General features: G+C 43.7%; 1 protein-coding gene across 5 annotated transcripts in view; it reads left to right on the top strand.

Annotated features, from left to right (window-relative positions):
- The window catches only part of MINDY3 (MINDY lysine 48 deubiquitinase 3), a 230,993-nt gene that overhangs the window by 43,315 nt on the left and 167,240 nt on the right, over nt 1–20,438 (top strand). For all 5 annotated transcript variants that reach the window (XM_086941825.1, XM_086941823.1, XM_086941824.1 and 2 more), the window contains exons 3-4: nt 10,747–10,949; nt 18,543–18,622. Coding sequence is in view for 3 of the 5 variants with exons in the window: in XM_086941823.1 (XP_086797949.1) it covers nt 10,865–10,949; nt 18,543–18,622 (165 nt within the window). In the remaining 2 variants the exon portion in view is untranslated. The remainder of the gene's footprint in view (nt 1–10,746; nt 10,950–18,542; nt 18,623–20,438) is intronic.

Here is a 20,438-nt window from a genome sequence, read left to right as displayed (position 1 = left end):
TTTAAATCCCTCTGAGGTCTCACTCTTCATTCCCATTAGCACCAGCAGCACAGGATCCACAGAACTGCCACCCAGAGCAAACAAGGCTCCTGAGCACATACATTGGCAGCCTGCCTATGTGTGGTCACAGGGCCCACTCTCCCAACTTCCTCACCCACAGTTCCAGAGAAGGACACCACCACCACCGACACATGATCACTAGGTGACTTTGACAGGCCCTGCTGCACTTGAACCATGTTGAAGCTCAGCCTTGAACATGCCTATTGTTTTGCATTGATGGCTGACATCTTAACATTCAGGCTGAACAGCCGGCAGTGCTCGCCATCCATGACTTTCTAAGATGAAAGTAGAGTTAGCTCATCACAAGAAGGGCTCCATCAGATCAAAAACCTATTTTTAATTTTTGTGGCCACAAAAAGATCATGTGGAAAGTATGATGGCTACTGCTATTCCAAAGCAGATTTGGTATAGGACAACTGCAGTCTGTTCTAACCTGTATCATCTTTTCAAGATCAAAGACTAAACTTTTTCTTGTCTCTATTGTAAGGAATTGCGTGTATTTTAGGTTGTGGTTGACCTCACAGTGGAATACACTACCAAACCAATTTGAGTCCAGTTGGGCCTCTTTGCTAAACCGTAGCTCTACCCTGGGTAGTTGTGGCTTCGAATAGTTGGCTTAAATAAAGAAACAAGTGTAAAGCATTTAGATGTCCCGAAACCGAATTAGACATTCTCGCCACTGGAAAGAAATCCAACACAAATTTATAAAAATGGATTACATTTTATGAATTTTAAGGTACCAAATGAACAAAATCCACCATCTTGAGGTATTGATTTTAAACGTTTTACTCCAAAATGAGAAAAATCATTGGTAAGTACGAAGTGTGGAAACCTTTCAAAGCTTTTAAAGAGTTGTTTGACTACTCCTGCCAGCATTAGGTGACCAACTCTGACAGGTGAAAGGTCATGGGGGCTAAGAAGAAGTATTGGGACAGTTATCTTGGCACCAAAGCAGTCTCGAGTCCAGTTACAGGCTCTACGGATGAACCGCTGTAGACTTCAAAGAGTGGTCCTGATGCAAGGAATACACTATGCTTTGCGGTCAATGGGCATCTTCCTGGGTCTACTCCATGGTCGAACCCCCAAAGTCCTCTTTTGTCCAGTAAAAGTCTAGTTACCTTTTAAGCAATTGGTCTCTGGCCACAGTGAAACCAGCAGGTCTCCTTGTAAAGGCTTGTGCTTGTCTTGGACGACCAACCTTCACTTAAACGACTCTTCCAGGCCTGGCAGACTTGAGTGCACATTTTGAGCGTCCCACTTGGTAGTACGGGCTGCACGTCGGAGGTCAGTGGCTGTTAAGTGCTTTTGACAACTTTCCAAGCCGTGAGGTGAACGGCCAGCGAGTAGAGCAGTCAGTTTTTGCAGCGCCAGGAACACTAGCGCTACAGCGCCCTACCTAACGACGCCGTGAGGGAAACGGCTAGCCCGGCCAGACTACAATTCCCAGGAGCCCCGGCGGCGGAAGTGACGCCGCACGAGCGCCCGGAGGCGCTTGAAAGAACGGAGCGCCCTGAGCTCCAGTGGGACAACTTTCCAAGCCGTGAGGTGAACGGCCAGCGAGTAGAGCAGTCAGTTTTTGCAGCGCCAGGAACACTAGCGCTACAGCGCCCTACCTAACGACGCCGTGAGGGAAACGGCTAGCCCGGCCAGACTACAATTCCCAGGAGCCCCGGCGGCGGAAGTGACGCCGCACGAGCGCCCGGAGGCGCTTGAAAGAACGGAGCGCCCTGAGCTCCAGTGGGACAACTTTCCAAGCCGTGAGGTGAACGGCCAGCGAGTAGAGCAGTCAGTTTTTGCAGCGCCAGGAACACTAGCGCTACAGCGCCCTACCTAACGACGCCGTGAGGGAAACGGCTAGCCCGGCGAGACTACAATTCCCAGGAGCCCCGGCGGCGGAAGTGACGCCGCACGAGCGCCCGGAGGCGCTTGAAAGAACGGAGCGCCCTGAGCTCCAGTGGGACAACTTTCCAAGCCGTGAGGTGAACGGCCAGCGAGTAGAGCAGTCAGTTTTTGCAGCGCCAGGAACACTAGCGCTACAGCGCCCTACCTAACGACGCCGTGAGGGAAACGGCTAGCCCGGCCAGACTACAATTCCCAGGAGCCCCGGCGGCGGAAGTGACGCCGCACGAGCGCCCGGAGGCGCTTGAAAGAACGGAGCGCCCTGAGCTCCAGTGGGACAACTTTCCAAGCCGTGAGGTGAACGGCCAGCGAGTAGAGCAGTCAGTTTTTGCAGCGCCAGGAACACTAGCGCTACAGCGCCCTACCTAACGACGCCGTGAGGGAAACGGCTAGCCCGGCCAGACTACAATTCCCAGGAGCCCCGGCGGCGGAAGTGACGCCGCACGAGCGCCCGGAGGCGCTTGAAAGAACGGAGCGCCCTGAGCTCCAGTGGGACAACTTTCCAAGCCGTGAGGTGAACGGCCAGCGAGTAGAGCAGTCAGTTGTTGCAGCGCCAGGAACACTAGCGCTACAGCGCCCTACCTAACGACGCCGTGAGGGAAACGGCTAGCCCGGCCAGACTACAATTCCCAGGAGCCCCGGCGGCGGAAGTGACGCCGCACGAGCGCCCGGAGGCGCTTGAAAGAACGGAACGCCCTGAGCTCCAGTGGGACAACTTTCCAAGCCGTGAGGTGAACGGCCAGCGAGTAGAGCAGTCAGTTTTTGCAGCGCCAGGAACACTAGCGCTACAGCGCCCTACCTAACGACGCCGTGAGGGAAACGGCTAGCCCGGCCAGACTACAATTCCCAGGAGCCCCGGCGGCGGAAGTGACGCCGCACGAGCGCCCGGAGGCGCTTGAAAGAACGGAACGCCCTGAGCTCCAGTGGGACAACTTTCCAAGCCGTGAGGTGAACGGCCAGCGAGTAGAGCAGTCAGTTTTTGCAGCGCCAGGAACACTAGCGCTACAGCGCCCTACCTAACGACGCCGTGAGGGAAACGGCTAGCCCGGCCAGACTACAATTCCCAGGAGCCCCGGCGGCGGAAGTGACGCCGCACGAGCGCCCGGAGGCGCTTGAAAGAACGGAGCGCCCTGAGCTCCAGTGGGACAACTTTCCAAGCCGTGAGGTGAACGGCCAGCGAGTAGAGCAGTCAGTTTTTGCAGCGCCAGGAACACTAGCGCTACAGCGCCCTACCTAACGACGCCGTGAGGGAAACGGCTAGCCCGGCCAGACTACAATTCCCAGGAGCCCCGGCGGCGGAAGTGACGCCGCACGAGCGCCCGGAGGCGCTTGAAAGAACGGAACGCCCCTCGCACCCGCGAGTCGCGCGCGGGAGCGCCCGGGGCTAAGCCCGGGCAAAGGGCGGGCCCTCTACGGCCCTCATCGGCACGAAGAGGCAGGAGCAGGGCTCGACCCCCTGTCCCAGTAGAAGACGCACCCACAAGTAAGACTCTGTCGTTGTCCCTGTGTTAATCGTCATTAACATATCATACATAGACTATGTCTAAAAAGAAACCTGCTGCTTTGGCCGTAAATACCATGCATAACTATGTTGTACAAACAGTCAAGAAAATCAATGAACAGAGGAGGGAATCACTTGGCCTGAGTCAGTCACCAGACCTGTGTAGACTAAGCCCCACTCTACCTCTGTCTACCGGGGATAGCCCTTTCGTGCTGGTGGAAACCAGGGTTTCTCCAACTGCCTCACTAACTATTGAGTCTAGCAGCCAGCCATCGACCACATTACCCTCCCCTGTCATTCTAGACGGTGACTCAGAAAATGTTATAGACTCAGACCCAGACCCAGAAACTGAAACTGGTACTGTGGAGGATGATGTACCGCCGGTCGAGTGCACACCCCGGCCTGTGCGCACCTGTGTGAAGAACCAGCGGAAGCAGGGCGGCCCAAGGCCAAGAGTGAAAAGGAAAAGAACATTATCCCCAGGTCCCTCGAGAGTTCCCCAAAAGACTGTTGGGGAAGGGTCTTTTAGAAACAGAGGAGAAGATGAACTGCTGAGTAAACTGCTTGAGGTTGTAGAGGGTAAATTAATAGAAATCGTTAAACCCCTGATCTCCAAAATCGACAAATTGCAGGCTGAAGTGAAAAGACTTGGTAGTGTGCAAACTAAATTGACGGAGGAAATAGGCAACCTTAATACCCTATTAACAATGAGAAGTAGTACTGAAGGGATTAACTTAGCGGGAGTTGGGACATCTGGGGTGCTGAGTAACCCAGCACACGTGCCGGCCCCGATAGTCAATCAACCTGTAATAACAGCTGAAGGGCGTCCGTTAACAGTAAATATACCACAAGCACAAGCTTACGGTACAGACCCACTACAGTTTATAGAGGAAGCCTCACCCGTTGTACTGGTGTTAGCTAACGTACCTCCGTTGGATGACGGCATTACTGAGTCATCTAGCTCTTTGAGCAGTAAGGCCCTCCATTGGCTTTCAGGTAACATGAGGTTAGCACCCGGTGGGACACAGCAATTGTCGCATGAAATTAAAACAGCTAAACGTGTCCCCTGGATAGGGAACCGCCCCAAAAGATTTAAAGGGGATTGTGTGGTGGTTACATTTGCACACCCCGATACACTACCAAATGTCTTAACACATATTCTTCCGCCTCAGCGCAGAAGAGGTTCGGTCGTTCCCCTAACATTAAAATTCTTCTACGGGGAACACCATAATGTAACCCTGCCAAAAACGCCAGCACTAGGATGGGACAATAATTTAAACCTAAATATACATAACCGCTGGGCTTCTCCCCTTGTACCGAGCCTGCTATTACATAACAGATTTGATGCCCTGTCTGGTCTTAATAACTGCGACTGACAAGAGGTTAGTCACGAGATGGCCGAAGTGTTCGCAGGAGTAGACTTGTGTCAGCCCCCAAATTCTATAGGTGGTACATTGCCTAAGTCAGTGGGTGCTATTGGTAATATCCTAAAAGGGGCATCATTATCTTGCCACATTGCTAGTTGGAATATAGCAGGATTAGTGTCCAAACTTGAAGTATTAGGATGGTTAGAATTAATCAGAACATTCGATATTCTTTGTTTGCAAGAGACCTGGTGTTTAAATTTTAAGGGTCTTGACGGTTTTGTTGCATATGAGCTACCAGCAGTAGCAACTACCTCAGGGAGGGCCAAAGGTGGTTTGCTGACCCTGATTTCTGTGAAAATGCGAATTAGGGTGAAGGAGCATATCACCGTGGGCAATAACTCCCAATTGTTATGGTTAGTGGATGTGGCCGGCAAAAACATCCTGTTGATAAATATGTATAATAATGTTTTTGATGCTAGATATACTGTTATTTTAGAACTAGACGTCGCAATCAAAAAATTGATGAATGCTTCCAATACTGTTTTTGAGTTTATATATGTTGGTGATTTTAATATCCCTGTTTGCCCACTCTCTAATCTGAAGCTGTGTGGTACATTGAACCGTGTTGGAGAGCCAACCATACATTTCCAACACAATACATATGGAGAAACCCTGAACTCTTTCCTACTAGCCCACGACATGGAGATTATAGAGATTGAGCAGGATGAGAAGGGTGATAGCCTGCCAACCTTTGTAGGGAGAGGGGCGAACACAGTAATTGATTTTATTTGCTTGTCTTCCGAACTAGCTATTTTTAGTTCTGGTGTCAAGGTTTTAGACCACATGATTAGTGACCATAATTGTCTTGTTATTGAAACCAGGTTTTGGGATGCTTGCATAACCCCAGATAGTAGCCCTATCACAAACATCGAAGTACACAGGCCGAACGGATTCAGAATAAGGTGGGCTGGGGATAAGGCTGAAGTAACCTCAAATTGTATTATCTCTGGCTGTTTAAATGACATTAGAACAATTACCGACGAGAATTCAAATATGAAGGCCTGTATTTTTTACTTTACAAGAATCAACGTTTTTATTAGTGATAAGTTTACTAGGGCTGCTGGAAATTCCAAAAATAAAGCAAAGGGTTGGTTCAACAATGCCTGTACTGTGGCACTGAAAACCTTAAAAAAGGCATTAACCATTAAACCTAGAGATAAATCAGCTGTAGCTAAGCTTAGATCTGACTATAACTCAGCTCTTAAACAAAGGAAAGCTGAATTACGTGAGGAAGCTTGGGAGCGTTTTGATCAAGCGGCTGTTTCAAACAACTGTACTCTTTTTTGGGCAGCAGTTAACAGCCCCTTTTTAAAGGATGACAAACTTCCCGTGTTGACCTCAAACGTTGGTAAGGAATCATGGGTCCAGCATTTCTCTGGCATTTTTAATCCTAAAACTGAATTGTTGCCGATAAGTTGCTCCTGGCCAGTACTTAACATAGATATCACCTTACAGGAGGTCCTAAGTAGTATTCAGGCTAGCAAGGGCGGAAAGGCCCAGGGACCCGATGGTGTCCCAGTGGATGTATACAAATTTGCACCTGAGACGTGGGGGCCAGTACTAGTCAAAGTTTTTAATGCTGCTGTTCACTGTACTATTCCTTGTACTTGGTCTGAATCTATAATAGTTCCGATTCACAAGAAAGGGGACCGAGGAAACGTTAAAAATTACCGACCAATTTCTTTGCTGGATTCGTCCGTCAAGATTATGAGCCGTGTACTCCTCGCCCGATTAGAAGAATGGGCAGAGTCTAATCAGATAATGACAGACTGCCAATACGGGTTCAGGAAAGGAAGAGGTTGCATTGAACAGTGTTTAAACCTGGAACTCCTGATAGGGAAATACACCCGTGCAAAAAATGGGTCACTCTACCTCTGTTTTGCTGATTTGAGCAGCGCCTTCGATCTGGTGGATCACGCCATACTATGGACTACCTTGCTAGAAATGGGAGCACCTAGGGAAATCATATATTTCCTGGCCCGCCTGTACGAGAGACTCAGCTCGAGTGTCCGATATGGGCCTTCGGGCGAATGTACAGACAAATTCCGGGTCAGGAGAGGTATCAGACAAGGGTGCGTCCTGGCACCCCTGCTTTTCACTCTTTTTATTAACGAAGTAGACTCGATCCTCAAGAAAGCACCAGCCGACGCCCCTAGAGTAAACACAAGTACCATCCCCGTGTTACTTTATGCGGACGACGCTGTGTTGCTTTCTAGGACCCCCCGGGGTCTACAGCTCTTGATGGACAAATTTGTGGCCTTCATAGAAAAAAGGAAGTTGGTCATCAACAAGAGCAAGACTTATGTGATGGAGTGTGGCGCTAGCAATGTTAAAACCAAAAAGCCCTATAGGTATCACATTGATGGCCAGGTGGTGCAATGTGTGGAAAATTTCTGTTACCTGGGGGTTACCTTTTCCAGAAACGGGCGCTGGGATGTTGAGCACAAGGTGGTGCGTGATAAAATGATCAGAAGCGCCAATGGAATATTTGCTTTCGCAAGTAAACTAGGTAGTAGAAGGCCCAAGGCAATGCTTAAGATTTTTGAAGCCAGGTGTCTCTCGGCTGCTCTTTACGGAGCAGGGGTTTGGGGGGTATCCAGGGTAGAACCTTTACAGGTAGAAGAGAATATTTTTCTGAAAAAATTACTGTGTCTCCCGGCATCCACTGCTAACAGTCTGGTCCACAAAGAATTAGGATTACAACATCTAAATGACCTATTACTGTTGAGACCTCTGATGTTATGGCGCACGGTCTGGATGAAAGACGAAACCTCATTTAACAGGGCCATTATTGAGGATTGTCTACGTCTAGACTTTTTTCTTAAAATCCCATGGATTAAGTACACAATCGAATCTTTTTCCAGTGTATTTGGATTAAACGTTGCACTAGATCACTGTTCTGCCTCGGATCTCTCTAAAGAGAATCTGAAATTAATCTTTTTAAATCATTGTGCAGAAAGACGAGCTATGGATGATCTTAAACTATCAACCTGTATACGTTATAATCAATTGAACGAATTCGTGGGCCTACATCCCTACCTCCCCCTGGTGACCAAAGGGCAACATCGGTTTGTCCTCACCAGGATGAGGATGGGTACGGCCCACCTATTGGTTGCATTTCCTGAGATTAAGATGCGCCCTATAGGTCCATGTCGGTGTGACAACTCTTCAGAACAAAGCACAGAGCACTTTCTACTTGTATGTAACCTGTACAGTGAATATCGGAAATTCTTTTTAAAACCTTTATTTATTAAACACGGAGCAAGAACCATTAAAGCGGCAATGAAGTTACTTTTTAATTTGCATCACCCTGACATCTGTTTTTATACGGCTAGTTATATACTCAGGGCTATCAGCTCTAGGAAAAGCATGATTTTTTAAGTTCACAATTTTTAAAGTAATTTATTTATTGGAACCGTTTTTTATTATCCGACACATATATGTATCTTACTGTATTTTTAGCAGATTGCGATTGCTAAGTGTATTTTTCTTTTAATATGTGTTGTTTGTATTGTTATGTACTTTTATGGACATGATTTACATGTTTCCGAATAAAGTTTTTGACTTGACTTGAAGTGCTTTTGACTACTGACCTGCCAGAACACGCTACTTCAGCTTTCGTAGCCCTAGTGCTGTAACAGGAAGTCGGCCAATTGACTCTTGGAGTTCCCCTTTTCTGTCTGGCTCTGTAGTGAATTTTCCACAAACCAAACACCACAGGCTTGCTCGTCTCTTTACTATCCAGAGGATCAGCAGGTGCAGGTGGAGCCTCTCCTGCTGGGTACGGGAAACAGCTGGGCAGTCCTTGTTTTGTCCTTTCTCCAATCTAAGTGGGACCCGAGGCCTAGGTGCCAGGGGTGCCACATTTATGGCCAGAAAATTCCCTCCGCAGGCAAGTAAGAACATTCCTGTCTGATGACTTCTGCAAAATGTGACATCTAGCTATGCCCGAGTGCACTATTCTGCCTCTCCCAAAGTGGCAAAACCCTCTATGTGTATGGAGCTTGGTATCCCATCCAAGAGGTGTGGCTACCTGAGGGCTATACGTCCACGGAACAAACGGTTTGGCAACTGGTCTCTCCTCTTTCCCCGACGCCAACCTGTCTACCTCAACAAAAGAGCTGCCTCTCCTGTATGTCCACTATTTCCCATTCAAAGGTGGCTTTCCCTTTGAACCTCTTCTTTTGAGCTCACGCCCTGTGTGGCTTCCTGCCAGAGAGAGGTGACATCTCTTTCAACGGTAGGCCTCTATTGTCATTACTCTTGGGAGTTGTTCACAGTTGCCCCCTGAAGGGCAGAAGGCTGTCTTGTGGCCAGCATCTGTGTGTGGCCACTTGAAAACTTGGGAAACAGAGTGGCAACTAAAAGGTGAATTTACTCAAAAGTTATATTAAATCCGCCTTGGACGATTTATTTTGATACCTTGAAGTAACAACTTTAGTATTCCCATTCAGAAGCTAGCACAGCTCGGGTGGTCAGCGTGTAACTCTGTACTCGCCAAGGGGGCTATGAGCTTCCCCAGAGTAAAAATTACAATTTGGTGTCTTCCCCTGTTAGGACACAATCATATACAAAAAAAAGCAAGTTTTGCTTTTTAGTATGTATGTATTTTGCCATAAAGTCAAGCTAGCAGTTTAATGCTGCTCTGCCAGTCTGCAGTGGCAGGTTGGTACAATTTGTGCTGCAGCCCTGTGGGGGAGGGAAGGGAGTAGCTTTAACCAAGTACCTCCGGTACCATATACTAGGGACTTATTAGTAAGCAAAGTTATAAAGCTAAGCCAATTGGGTACAGCCAGTCTAACATTATGCTTTTAAAGGCCAAAGAACTCGCACAGAGTTCTGTTTAGCAGGCCGCAGTGCACCCTGAGTTGGAAAAACCAGAAGCATCAGTCCCAAACGTTGGGCGTGATCATGCAAAAAGAAGCATTTCCTTACGTCTTATTATGATCACATTTAACTTATTCTGTTTACGTTCAAGCTGATTTGCAGGTGCAAAATCCACATTGGTTCAAAGTAGGCAGTATTGTGGAGCAAAATTACCAGTGGTGCAACATTCACATGAGCCCGCAAACGTCTTGGGGCATAAAAACACATTTAGAGCAAAATCACCCTGGGTGCAAAGTAGGCATTGTGGTACCACATTAGCGACCAAAATTTAATAAGGTGCAAAGTCGCTCTTGGTGCAACAATAGCAGGAACAATAAAACACTTGTAAGAGGAAAAAAACATTAAGGTGCTAAATCACTAATGGTGCAGGATCAACAGGAGTGTGGGAACACTTTTAGAGGTGCAAATCTACCCCCATTGCATTACAGGGTTGTTTTTTCCCCAGCATTACACTCCAGTGGGAGACACCGCTTATGCCGGCGGACTAGCAAACCTGATATCAAATAGCTAATGTTAAGCTTGAAATACTCCTCTGGACAATGCCAAAGTGTAATTTATACTTTGTTCAAGCAGTGGCCGAAGGGTCTAACCGAAATCAACCAATGGGTGAAGAGTGCTGACATGAAAGCCCCTCGCTCTGTATGATTTTGCTGCTAATAATATAAGCTGTGGCAAAAAGCAAAAGCTGTTTGAATAGTCCTAACAAAGTCTACAAATTCTTCTGAAGGTGTTCCAAACTATTTTTAAGATTTCTCATTTTGAATATTAAGATTTTGTGAAAGAGTTTAAAATTTATATCTTAATGTTTACAATTTATATCTTAAAGTGCAATGTTCATCCGCAGTATTCATTGTAAATGCCAGCATTACTACTGAATTGGGGGAAGTGCAGACATTATGTACATTTTGGGAGTTGTTTCGTTGTTTTTCTCTGGTAGGCACTAATTAAGTGTTTTTGTTAAATTGTATTAAGGTTTCTTCTCACCTCCTGAGTGCCTCTACTGTGGCAAAACACCCAAGCAAAGACAACAATTGCAGGACTTTCCACCACCTAATTTCAGCGACGGAGGCCACAACGTTAATTGATTGTCATGGCTGAAGAGAATGAAGCACTTGTTCATCTTGTATGGGGCAAACAGACCAGCATGGACACCATCTTCAGTAGATGGACTCAGGGTATGCAGCGGATTCTGATTTTTGTACTTGAAAGATAAAAACTGAAGATACCACACAGCTGAACATTGTCCATTTCTAAGGCTAATGCCATCCTACGGTGTCCTTTATTGAATTGTCTTTTTCTGATTTATCCATCATAATGCAGTAGAGACTGGTGTACCCTAACAGAATATTGCTACTGTTCCACTATTATACATTTCTCCCGCTTATACGCATTCACAGTCACTGACTGTATGGACCTATATGTCAGCTCCCCCAGTTCTTGTACTGTATACAGTTTTATAGGTATATATGCAAGAAATTGAGAGAATGGGGTCTAGTATTAATGAGTAAAAAATAGCTGCGTGAACTCCGTGTTATGAACAAGTCTCTAGATGGCCATCTACTTGGATGATATGTATTGAATTTAGAGGCAGTTCCAAAATCCACAAATGAGGTGGTGGTGTGTAGTACACCAGACTACTTTTCTATACATGCCCTTTTCCAAACCTAATTATTATCCAAATGTGTTGTCAAATAACAATGTTGTATGCTTTATGTAATATACAAGAAATAGAGTGCATGTGTGAAATTCATAGGCAAGTCTGGATAATAAGCTGTCAAACAGTAAGGCATGTCTAAAATTGAGTGGAAAGGCAGCACTTGAATGTTCTAGATTCCTTTTAATTGTATATATATTATTTTATTGTGTTTTAACAATCATGCAGATTAAGGGGGATAGGGTGGAAGCAACATATGAAAAGAAGAAAAACATGAGTATTAGCAAGAAAACCACACTGTTCTGTAACCACCTACACAAGCTCCCGCTATGCTCTGGTAAACATTCCTCAGAGAAAGATTTTGAAGGGGAGGGATATGGGAGTGGGTGAAAGGGAAAATGGGAGAGACCTAATTAGAGGGAGTTTGCAAACCAATAAACTATGAAAGGTACCCTGAACATCTGGATCCTGTCAATTGGAGAAATAATATCTACATAGGGGTAAGAAATAGTTGTCTAGATAGAAAACGTCAGTCAACTTGTGGCTTTTGTGGAAATTCTGAGCATATGTATGAATACAGGAATATATTTCACATGACCAATTGAACTCTCTAAGACCAGCAGTATAATTAAGCTATCTGTTAGGCATGGGCAGTAGAACGTAAGTTATTTAGTTGCATCATTCTGCTTTACCCACAAGACCTGTAGGAAGATAAACTCCTGGATGTTAAGTCATTTTCCATGCACAAAATTAACCTAGGTAAGTAATAAAACTACAGTTTGAGGAAGGGACCCAATTGATTGCAAATTCTGCAATTGATTTTTATGTTTATATATTAGCTGTTAGTGTGCTGCTGTTTTCATTGCCTCCATACATTCTGCATGTGGAGATATAATCTTTGATTTACATTTTCTGAGGATGCGTATTTTAGCTGTTGCAAGGGAAGCACTGAGCCATCGGTTGATATGAGCTAATGCTGGTAAGCATTGTATAAGAAGGTTTCTAATGCTCAACATGGCATTCCAGATTGAGGCCCAATACATGGGCATAACCGTAGGTAGGATACGAAAGATATCTTCATGAGAGGGATTACATTTCCAGCAATTGGAAGTGGGAAGGATGTGCGCTCCATGATGTTTACTTAGTGTCCAGTGCCAGCTGTGCAGGGTTTTAAAAAAGATGAATTTTAGCTTTGCCTCTTTGATATGTTTGTCATGTGATATTAGCAGGCCGACCCATTAGGCTTTTGATTAGTCTTTGTGCAATTCTTGTTTCCATTGAGCTTTTAGAGCAGTGTTTATCGGTTAAGAATAGAGTTCCCAATCAGGGTTTCATACAGTTCTGTAAATCATGTCTTATAGTTATTCCATTTAACCATATAATTGTTTAGTGTGGACAATGGGAGGTGGTGGGAGGCCTTCATTTTTTTGTTTATGCAGTGTTTCATCTGTTGATATCGCCAGTGCTGACTACAATTCATGTGAACGTCTGCACATAGCAGGGGAAATGTTTTCAGATGACCATCAGTAAATAAGTGGTCCAGCACCTTTATGCCCTAAGAGGCCCAATAGGACCAATAAAATGGCTTATTGTCAGTGAGTAGTGCATATTTGTTCCATATAGGATCCTATGAGTTTAAGAAGCCATGTGACCACATTTTCTATGAATGTGTGTAGTGAAGTGTGCAGAATGGAGTTTATTTTTATTTATTTTGAAAGTTTTATATAGCGCGAACAAGATCTTTGCAGATATCAGAGCGATTTACAATGCAGGAAATACCAACAAGAGAACGAGAGCAGGTCATTAGGGATGTTGTAGTTGTATGGGTTTCTTGTGTCCATGTGCACTCTGTACAATGGTTCTGTTTCGAAGGGGCTGTTTTATAAATGCTCTTCAATTGGGAGCCAGTCAGGTGTCTCCAGTCCTGATGTACTGGGAGTGTTGATTGTATATAGTAGAGTACTAAATATACTATATAGTAGAGTGCTGGATTCAGCAGTCTCAATACCCCATATGTTGTTGCTGCGTGCAGTTTAGATTGTATACGTCAGGAACTTGAGCCTCCCCAGATGTAGGTTTTGGTAGAGTTGTTGATGATATGGGAATATGAAAAGAAAACAGTCCGAAGATGTAGTTGAACCTGGCAGCTACTGCCATTTGTATAGCTTGAATGCTTCCATACAGCTGCAGCTGCCCCCTGCGTTTAAAATGTAGTCAATTGTCCTAAATAATGTGTGGGAGCTACCTGCTCACAAGTACTCCCAGATACTTTTGCTTTTGGGAATCCACTTTAATGGTATCCACTTATCACACCTTTCATTTTATGTCATTGCCTCTCTTGTCATCCAGTTTATTTTGAATCCAGAGAAGTCTGCATTTCAGTGGTGATGGTAATGAGAGACACTGCAGTGGTAGCATTAGACAAGGTAAGCAATATGTTGTCTTCATAGAGAATTAACTTAATCTCGCTCACCGTTGTAGGGTTCTCTGTGATGCCTGTAGATTGTCTAATGGCTATTGCCAATGACTCTACTGCTGTTAGGAATAGCAGCGAGGACATTGAGCAACCTTGTTGAGTAGCTTGTGTTATTTTTACTGAATCAAATAGGAAGTTGTTGCCATTCACCATTGCTGTTAGTCAATCATAGAGGCGTCTGACTAGGGTGAGAATGGCAGGTCCTATACCCGTTTTTGCCAATACACTGGAAAGATTTACCCTTTCCACCCTATCGTAGGCCATTTCAGTATTTATAAAGAGGACCAATCTCTCCCCAGTTGTGGTCTTGGACAGCCAGATTAGGAGTAGGAGTGTACTAAAGTGGTTCCTGGATGCCCTTCCAGTACAAAACCCACCTGGATTCAGTGAATCAATCTAGTTGTGCTGAAATATTTGCAAGCTACTTTTTATCAGTTCTCTGGGGTGATTTATGTCTGTAGTTTGAGCACAGAAGTGGGTCCCAGCCAGGTTTCGGTCTCAAAGAAAGTTTTACTTTATTGAAATCTTGGCGGATATTACACAATCAGTTAATTTCTTGGAAGATGTTTTTGAGCAGGGAAACTACGTACTGGGTAGTGGGCTTAATGATTTGATAGGTAGCCAGTCTTCACCAGTCTACATTCCTGTGGGCAATAATTTGACAGCTTCACTTATATTGCTGTTTGTAAAGTCTCTGTCATAGCTTTAGAAGTCTGGGGGTTTGAAGGCCTTGTAAGAAGTTTATATCTCTGGTGAGGTCAATTTTGACGTTGCTAGTATATAAAGTAGAATAGATGGCCTGGAATACTTTAGTAATCTCTAAAGGTTTAGTTAGCAGTTGCCAATTGGAGTGACATATTGCTGGCTTGACTTCCCTCTGTTTAAGTTGCAGGACAAGCAGCTGGCTGGCTTTTTCACAATGCTTGTGGTGATGTCTCCAAATGCAGGCCAACATTTTCTCAGCTAGCGAGTATTCCGCTCATACTTTGTTTTTATGAAGACTCTTAAGATTAGATTCAGAAGTTTAAAATAATGTGGCAACCTATACCTCTAGAGTTTGGAGTTTAGTTGCCTCTGCCTTCCGTAGTATCCCCAAATCACTCATCATTAGATGTCGCTTGTATGGCTTTCTAGGAGCCCAGAGTAGTTTAGGGCAGCCAGTCGTTACGCCACAGATATTCCTTAAAGTGATTCAACAATTTCCGTTTTTTTCTCAAAGTGTGTAATGAGAGATAATAATTATTGGTGTTTTGGCTTTAGAGTAAGATCTCCATTTCCAGGAGCATTGGGAACTGGGCATTGTCAAATATTACTCCGACATCGATAGGACTGCTACAAACATTTGGTATCACTGTTCACCAAAAAGTGGTCTGTTCTTGTTTTTGACCCATGGGGGCATGAAAGAAACATGTAGTCTCTGTGTGTCTGATGAAGAAGACCTCAGAGATCTAAAAGAGTTTGATCGTCATCAGATCCAGTAGGTGTCCCCGACCTTTTGTGTTTCTCAGGTCAGGGCTACCCATTCTGTCTAGGATTAGACCAATCTGAATATTCTAGCCCCCTCCCCTCCATTGATTACAAGTTTAGTGATGATGAATTTGTTAAAAATCATATGGATTTTTTGTGCCAGAAAGTAGGCTTTTGTATGTTGGTGACGAAGACCGATCCCACTTCTACAGTATATTCTTGTATTTTAAGATTGGCAAAGGCATATCACCCTTAGTGGTCTATCCATGTTTTCAGGACCCTAGCCAACATGAATGAGAATTGTCACTCCTCTTTTCATATATTATACAGATGTCGGTGGTTCGTTTCCCACTTAATTATGTTTTAGATTCTGTAATTCTAGGTTTTCTCACTGTCAAAGTGAATTAACGTTTTTCCTTTCATTGAAGTTTGATGTTCGTAGACCAAAAAAATTGAGCTCTGATGTTGACTGTAATTTTCACCGTATTGATATGGGTGAGCAGCATAATGTCTGAAATTCAGCAGTGAGTGGGGAAGGAAAGGAAGAGTCTTCTTGTCTTATCCCAGGGAGAGATAGATGGGAAGAGGAATGTCCAATATGTGTTGTGGGAATAGAGAAACTGGATAGTTTATATTGCATCCAAGATGTGCTGTATGTTGAGGTAGGATCATGGGTCAGGATTAGTATCTCAAAGTGTTGTGTCCTGCATTTTTCCAAGGGATGTTGTGACTCGAGACGGGCGAGTTGGGTAGCTTATGCCATTACCACAACTCTTACTACCAAAGGTCTAGTAACACTATTAAAACTAATTGCCGATCTGTCTGGTTTAAGGGGGCATATAGTGATGGGAAGAGCAGAGCAGTCCAGTCCCTGCGTTATATGTAGGTTCGTTCTTCAAGGCTTGAGGGGTGACAAAGATTTTTCTCATTCTCTGGGGGGGGGGGGGTGCATTGTCCATTCCATGATATTTGGCAGAGCCTCTTTATTGGTTTGTAGTCGGTAAGAGGCTTCTGCTGATAAAGGCAAGACATCACTGTGAATACACTGGATCATAAGACCGTTTGAAGTATTTGGCATGTGTGCTGGTGTCTTAAGTCCGGTTATTATAAGCCGTGGGTGTTGCTCGTTAATTGCCGTATTAGCCGTAAACTGTGTACTCTTCTGAACTCTTAAAAATGTTGAAAAATCGAAGGAGAGGAGTTTTGGCAAGAAGGAAATTCAGTGTTTTTAAATCTCATTAGCCCCTTTTTCCTCTTTCGGGATGCCTAAAATCCGTATATTGTCTCTTCTAGACCTGGCCTCTAATTCAGCTATCTTTTTGTCATTAATCAGGCTCTCCGTTTAATGAAGTTGTGGGTTGAAAATTGCCAATTCACTATGAATTTCTTTAAACCATTCTTTATTAGTATCTACATTAGTTGGTTCTACTGTGACAATGGAACATTTATTGCTTTTGTGCTTCAGCATTAGCGAGTCCAACGTGACCGGTGACATGTCCATAAGAGGTAATGTTCTCTCTCTTTCTTATTAATACCTTTTTAAAAGACTCACAGAAGGATAATTGTGTGGCATATTTCTGTTTTGACATTTACTGCTATTGAAGATATAGCCAGCATTAGTCCTAGTTGGGTCTGAGTATACAAAGCTGAAGTGTAACGCTGCATGTCCGTTTGGTAGCAGTTACACTACTAGTAAGCCAATCTGTAGAATTGCAGCGCTCTATATTGGTTACAAACAAGTCTTCTGAAGCAGATGATGAATTGTTAGAGGAGAACCCCACTAGATGGTGCACGTGCTGCATATTTGTTTATGCTTGCGAGTGATTCATTTTTATGAGGGAAGTTACCTGGTATGACTGCTAGGATTTTGTGAAGGCATCGAGTGGGTCTTTCCTAAACTAAGATGACTACACTCAAGTGTTGGTGCAGGGATCCCACCGTAGGCCAGGAGCGGTAGAGCATTGGGACCGCACATGCTCCAGATTGTGTTTCAAGTAAGTAGTGTTATGTCAACAATGTACCACTCAGATTCTCTTGCCTTAAGTGTTTGTCTTCTGTCTTACGGCCTTTACTGCTCTGTCTTTCGTGATCGGGATGGAAGTTGCGCCTTCAAGGTACGTGTTAATGGTGGTCTCTTCCTGGTGGGCGGATGCCTGCGATGTCCTCCTGACGTGCTACTGTGATGAATGCAAGTGGCACCGTTAAATATACAATATTGCCACAGGAAGGGAGTGATGTGGAGTTGGTACTCAGAATGTAGTGTTTAAAGCTGCCCCTCATTGAGGGTTTTCAGGCGTATGTCTGTTGTTGTTTTGTTATACCCCAGCAGATCCTTGTTCTGGTATGATGATGGGCTGGAGATACCCTTTACTTGGCCATGTTTGAGTGGTTGGTTCGTCAAGTTCATTTGAGTGTGACCATATTCCTCGCGGAGAGGCTCCGCACCTTTTTGTTTCTGTGGAATGTTATTAAAGAGCTACTGAAATAATTTTGTGTGCACACATGTTCTCAGTCTAAAATGTTCCATACATCACTCTAATTTCTCTCCTCGATATAACCTGAAAAGCACTGTCCTGCATCTCCATCGATTCTCTGAGACCTAGTGTTTCTGTGTAGCCAGGTATTAATTATGACCTCACACAAGAAAAATAAGCATAATGAGTAAGTGAACAAAGAATAATGTTGGGAAGCTGGATTTGTTATGGTCTGGTATAGTCTATACTGTATAGCTCATGAATTGGGCTGCTCATACCATTTTAGCAAGACTTTCAAAGGGCACTAACAGCTCAGAGTAGGCGTGATCTATTACGTTTTTCACTAGCAAGATGTATCCTCAAAGATTCAATGAGTAAAGTGGGAGTTAACGCCCACTGGAATGTACAGTAAAAACTTTTTTTGCTGCTTGGCAGAAACGTTTTAGAAATGCGGCTTTGTGATGCTTTGTTTGCTGTCATTGTTTGAAGGGGAAAACACTTTAACCCATAATTAACATTGTAAAACAGAAGCTTATAAAATGTGGAAACGAATAGCAGGTCAGGGCCACAACTAGAAGGTGATCTTTCATTAAATCTGGCTGCATGTTTGTGATGGACAAAATGTACCAGAAAAAAAACGGTGTTCTTCATACTGAAGCTTGATAATCAGCAAATATTTTTCACTTTTCATTTGTAGGATTTGTGTTTAGTGAATCTGAATCAACTGCATTAGAACAGTTTGAAGGGGGGCCTTGTGCAGTTATCGCTCCAGTTCAGGTATGTACAACACAATACAAATGTATTACATTTGCTAGCATAACATGAGGTTAATGTTTTGCAGCTTCAAAAATATGTTGTGGAATCACTCCATGCCTTAAATTGGCCAACATATTATTGCTTTACCTATTCGTGTAAAATACAATATAGGGCCTAATTTCGAGTTGCTCTTAATATTCCGAACCGTGTGTTCACCTCTGTTTATTTATGGGTCAGAATTACGAGTTTGGAGGTATTTAATGCATCTAATATTATTTGGATGTGTAAAATACCTCAGACTACGTTAATTGTTGGCAGGTTTAACCTGCCAAAAATGTAACTTGGGAAAACGTACTGTATTTACCATATTATGCGGATTTTGGAGCTTTAAACACCGAATTATTTGTGTTATTCCCCATAAACTCATCAAAGGTGTTCTTGATTGCACTCGATAAATAACTTACTCCGTGGTATCCTTAATTTTCAAGGGCGATAAATAATGCATCGACCCGTAACAGGCCCTATATAGTCTGCTTCTGAGAACAGATCTATTAGTTAGTAAATACGTCTGTTTTAAAAGGCACCTTCCCTTTTCCATATGGAATTATAATCTGTCACCTTTCATGTTTTCTAATTGTCATGCCCTTTCTGATCACACACAATGGTTTTTATTTGTTCAGTCGACTCGTTCGGTTTAGGCTTTATTTCAAAAACCAAGAACTGATTTGCATCCCCATATGGTACAGGAATCAGGCAACTATTACAATGTATGAATCTAACTTTTCGAGGCTTGCCTTCCCAATGCGGGCATTGAAAGAGTTGTACCTCTTTTGACGAAATGTCCTGATGAATAGGACACACTGAGACTTATATTGGCAACCAAGAGTTTTCCTTTAGATACAAGTCATAATAAGTCCATTTGCTCTCCCTTTCATAAAATTGTAATCATATCCTGATTAGTCGTTATCATTGTTTTGCAGTATAGTTATTAGTTATTGCCTTTTGTGCCATTTATTTGTGTAAAAAAACTCCGATTCCAATGGGCTCAAGTCTTGATGTGATGCTTCTATTTCCCCGACCCCCCCTCACCCTCCCACACTTGTAGCGTTCCATATTTAACTCCTCACAACTACCACCCAAAAGATTCTTGAAAGCATTGAACTCCAATTCATTCAATTGTAAATACTGTCTGTACTTCCTCACTAATGTCTAAGGCGAGATACACCTTTTTAGTTTTAAAACGTGCACAAACTTGTTAGTATTTAAATCAGAGGTGTTGTCTTACAGGGGATATCAAACCAACCTGTTCGTATTTTATCTGTAATATTTATACAGCTGCCTCATAAGTAACCTCAACAATCTTGTCTTCTCTGAGTATGTTATAACATGTTTGCAAGCAGGGTTTCAAGTCGGGCCTCGTAATATTACAACCAAAAGAGTTCTGACCAAGGAAGAAATTTCGTTTTAAATATAAAAATAAATGCTATATTGGAATGCTGTGTTATTCCAGTCCCAGAATATGCGATTCTCAAAGGATCAATGCTCCTGATTGTTTGGATATATTTCTTTATTGATGGCTAAAGGCAATAAAAAGAGATGATGCCTAATTTCACATTCCTTAAATTGCCATAAAATTGGTACCCAGCAGGAATGCTCCATATGTCAGTTGGATGTTCTGAACGCATCAGTGTCTTTTCTTGAATACACCATTATACCGTTGGCCTTCGGAATCTATTGGAGTGGTCATAAATCAGCTTTCCTTATACCCAGTTTATTTTTAAATCCAAAGCAGCAGAAACATGCCATATAATTTATTTTTGTAAATAGCAGCATGTAA

The sequence above is a fragment of the Lissotriton vulgaris genome, chromosome 10, assembly GCF_964263255.1.
Source record: "Lissotriton vulgaris chromosome 10, aLisVul1.2, whole genome shotgun sequence".
NCBI lineage: Eukaryota > Metazoa > Chordata > Amphibia > Caudata > Salamandridae > Lissotriton > Lissotriton vulgaris.
The sequence above is the reverse complement of the archived record's forward strand: the minus strand, read 5'-3'. Positions and strand labels throughout refer to the sequence as shown.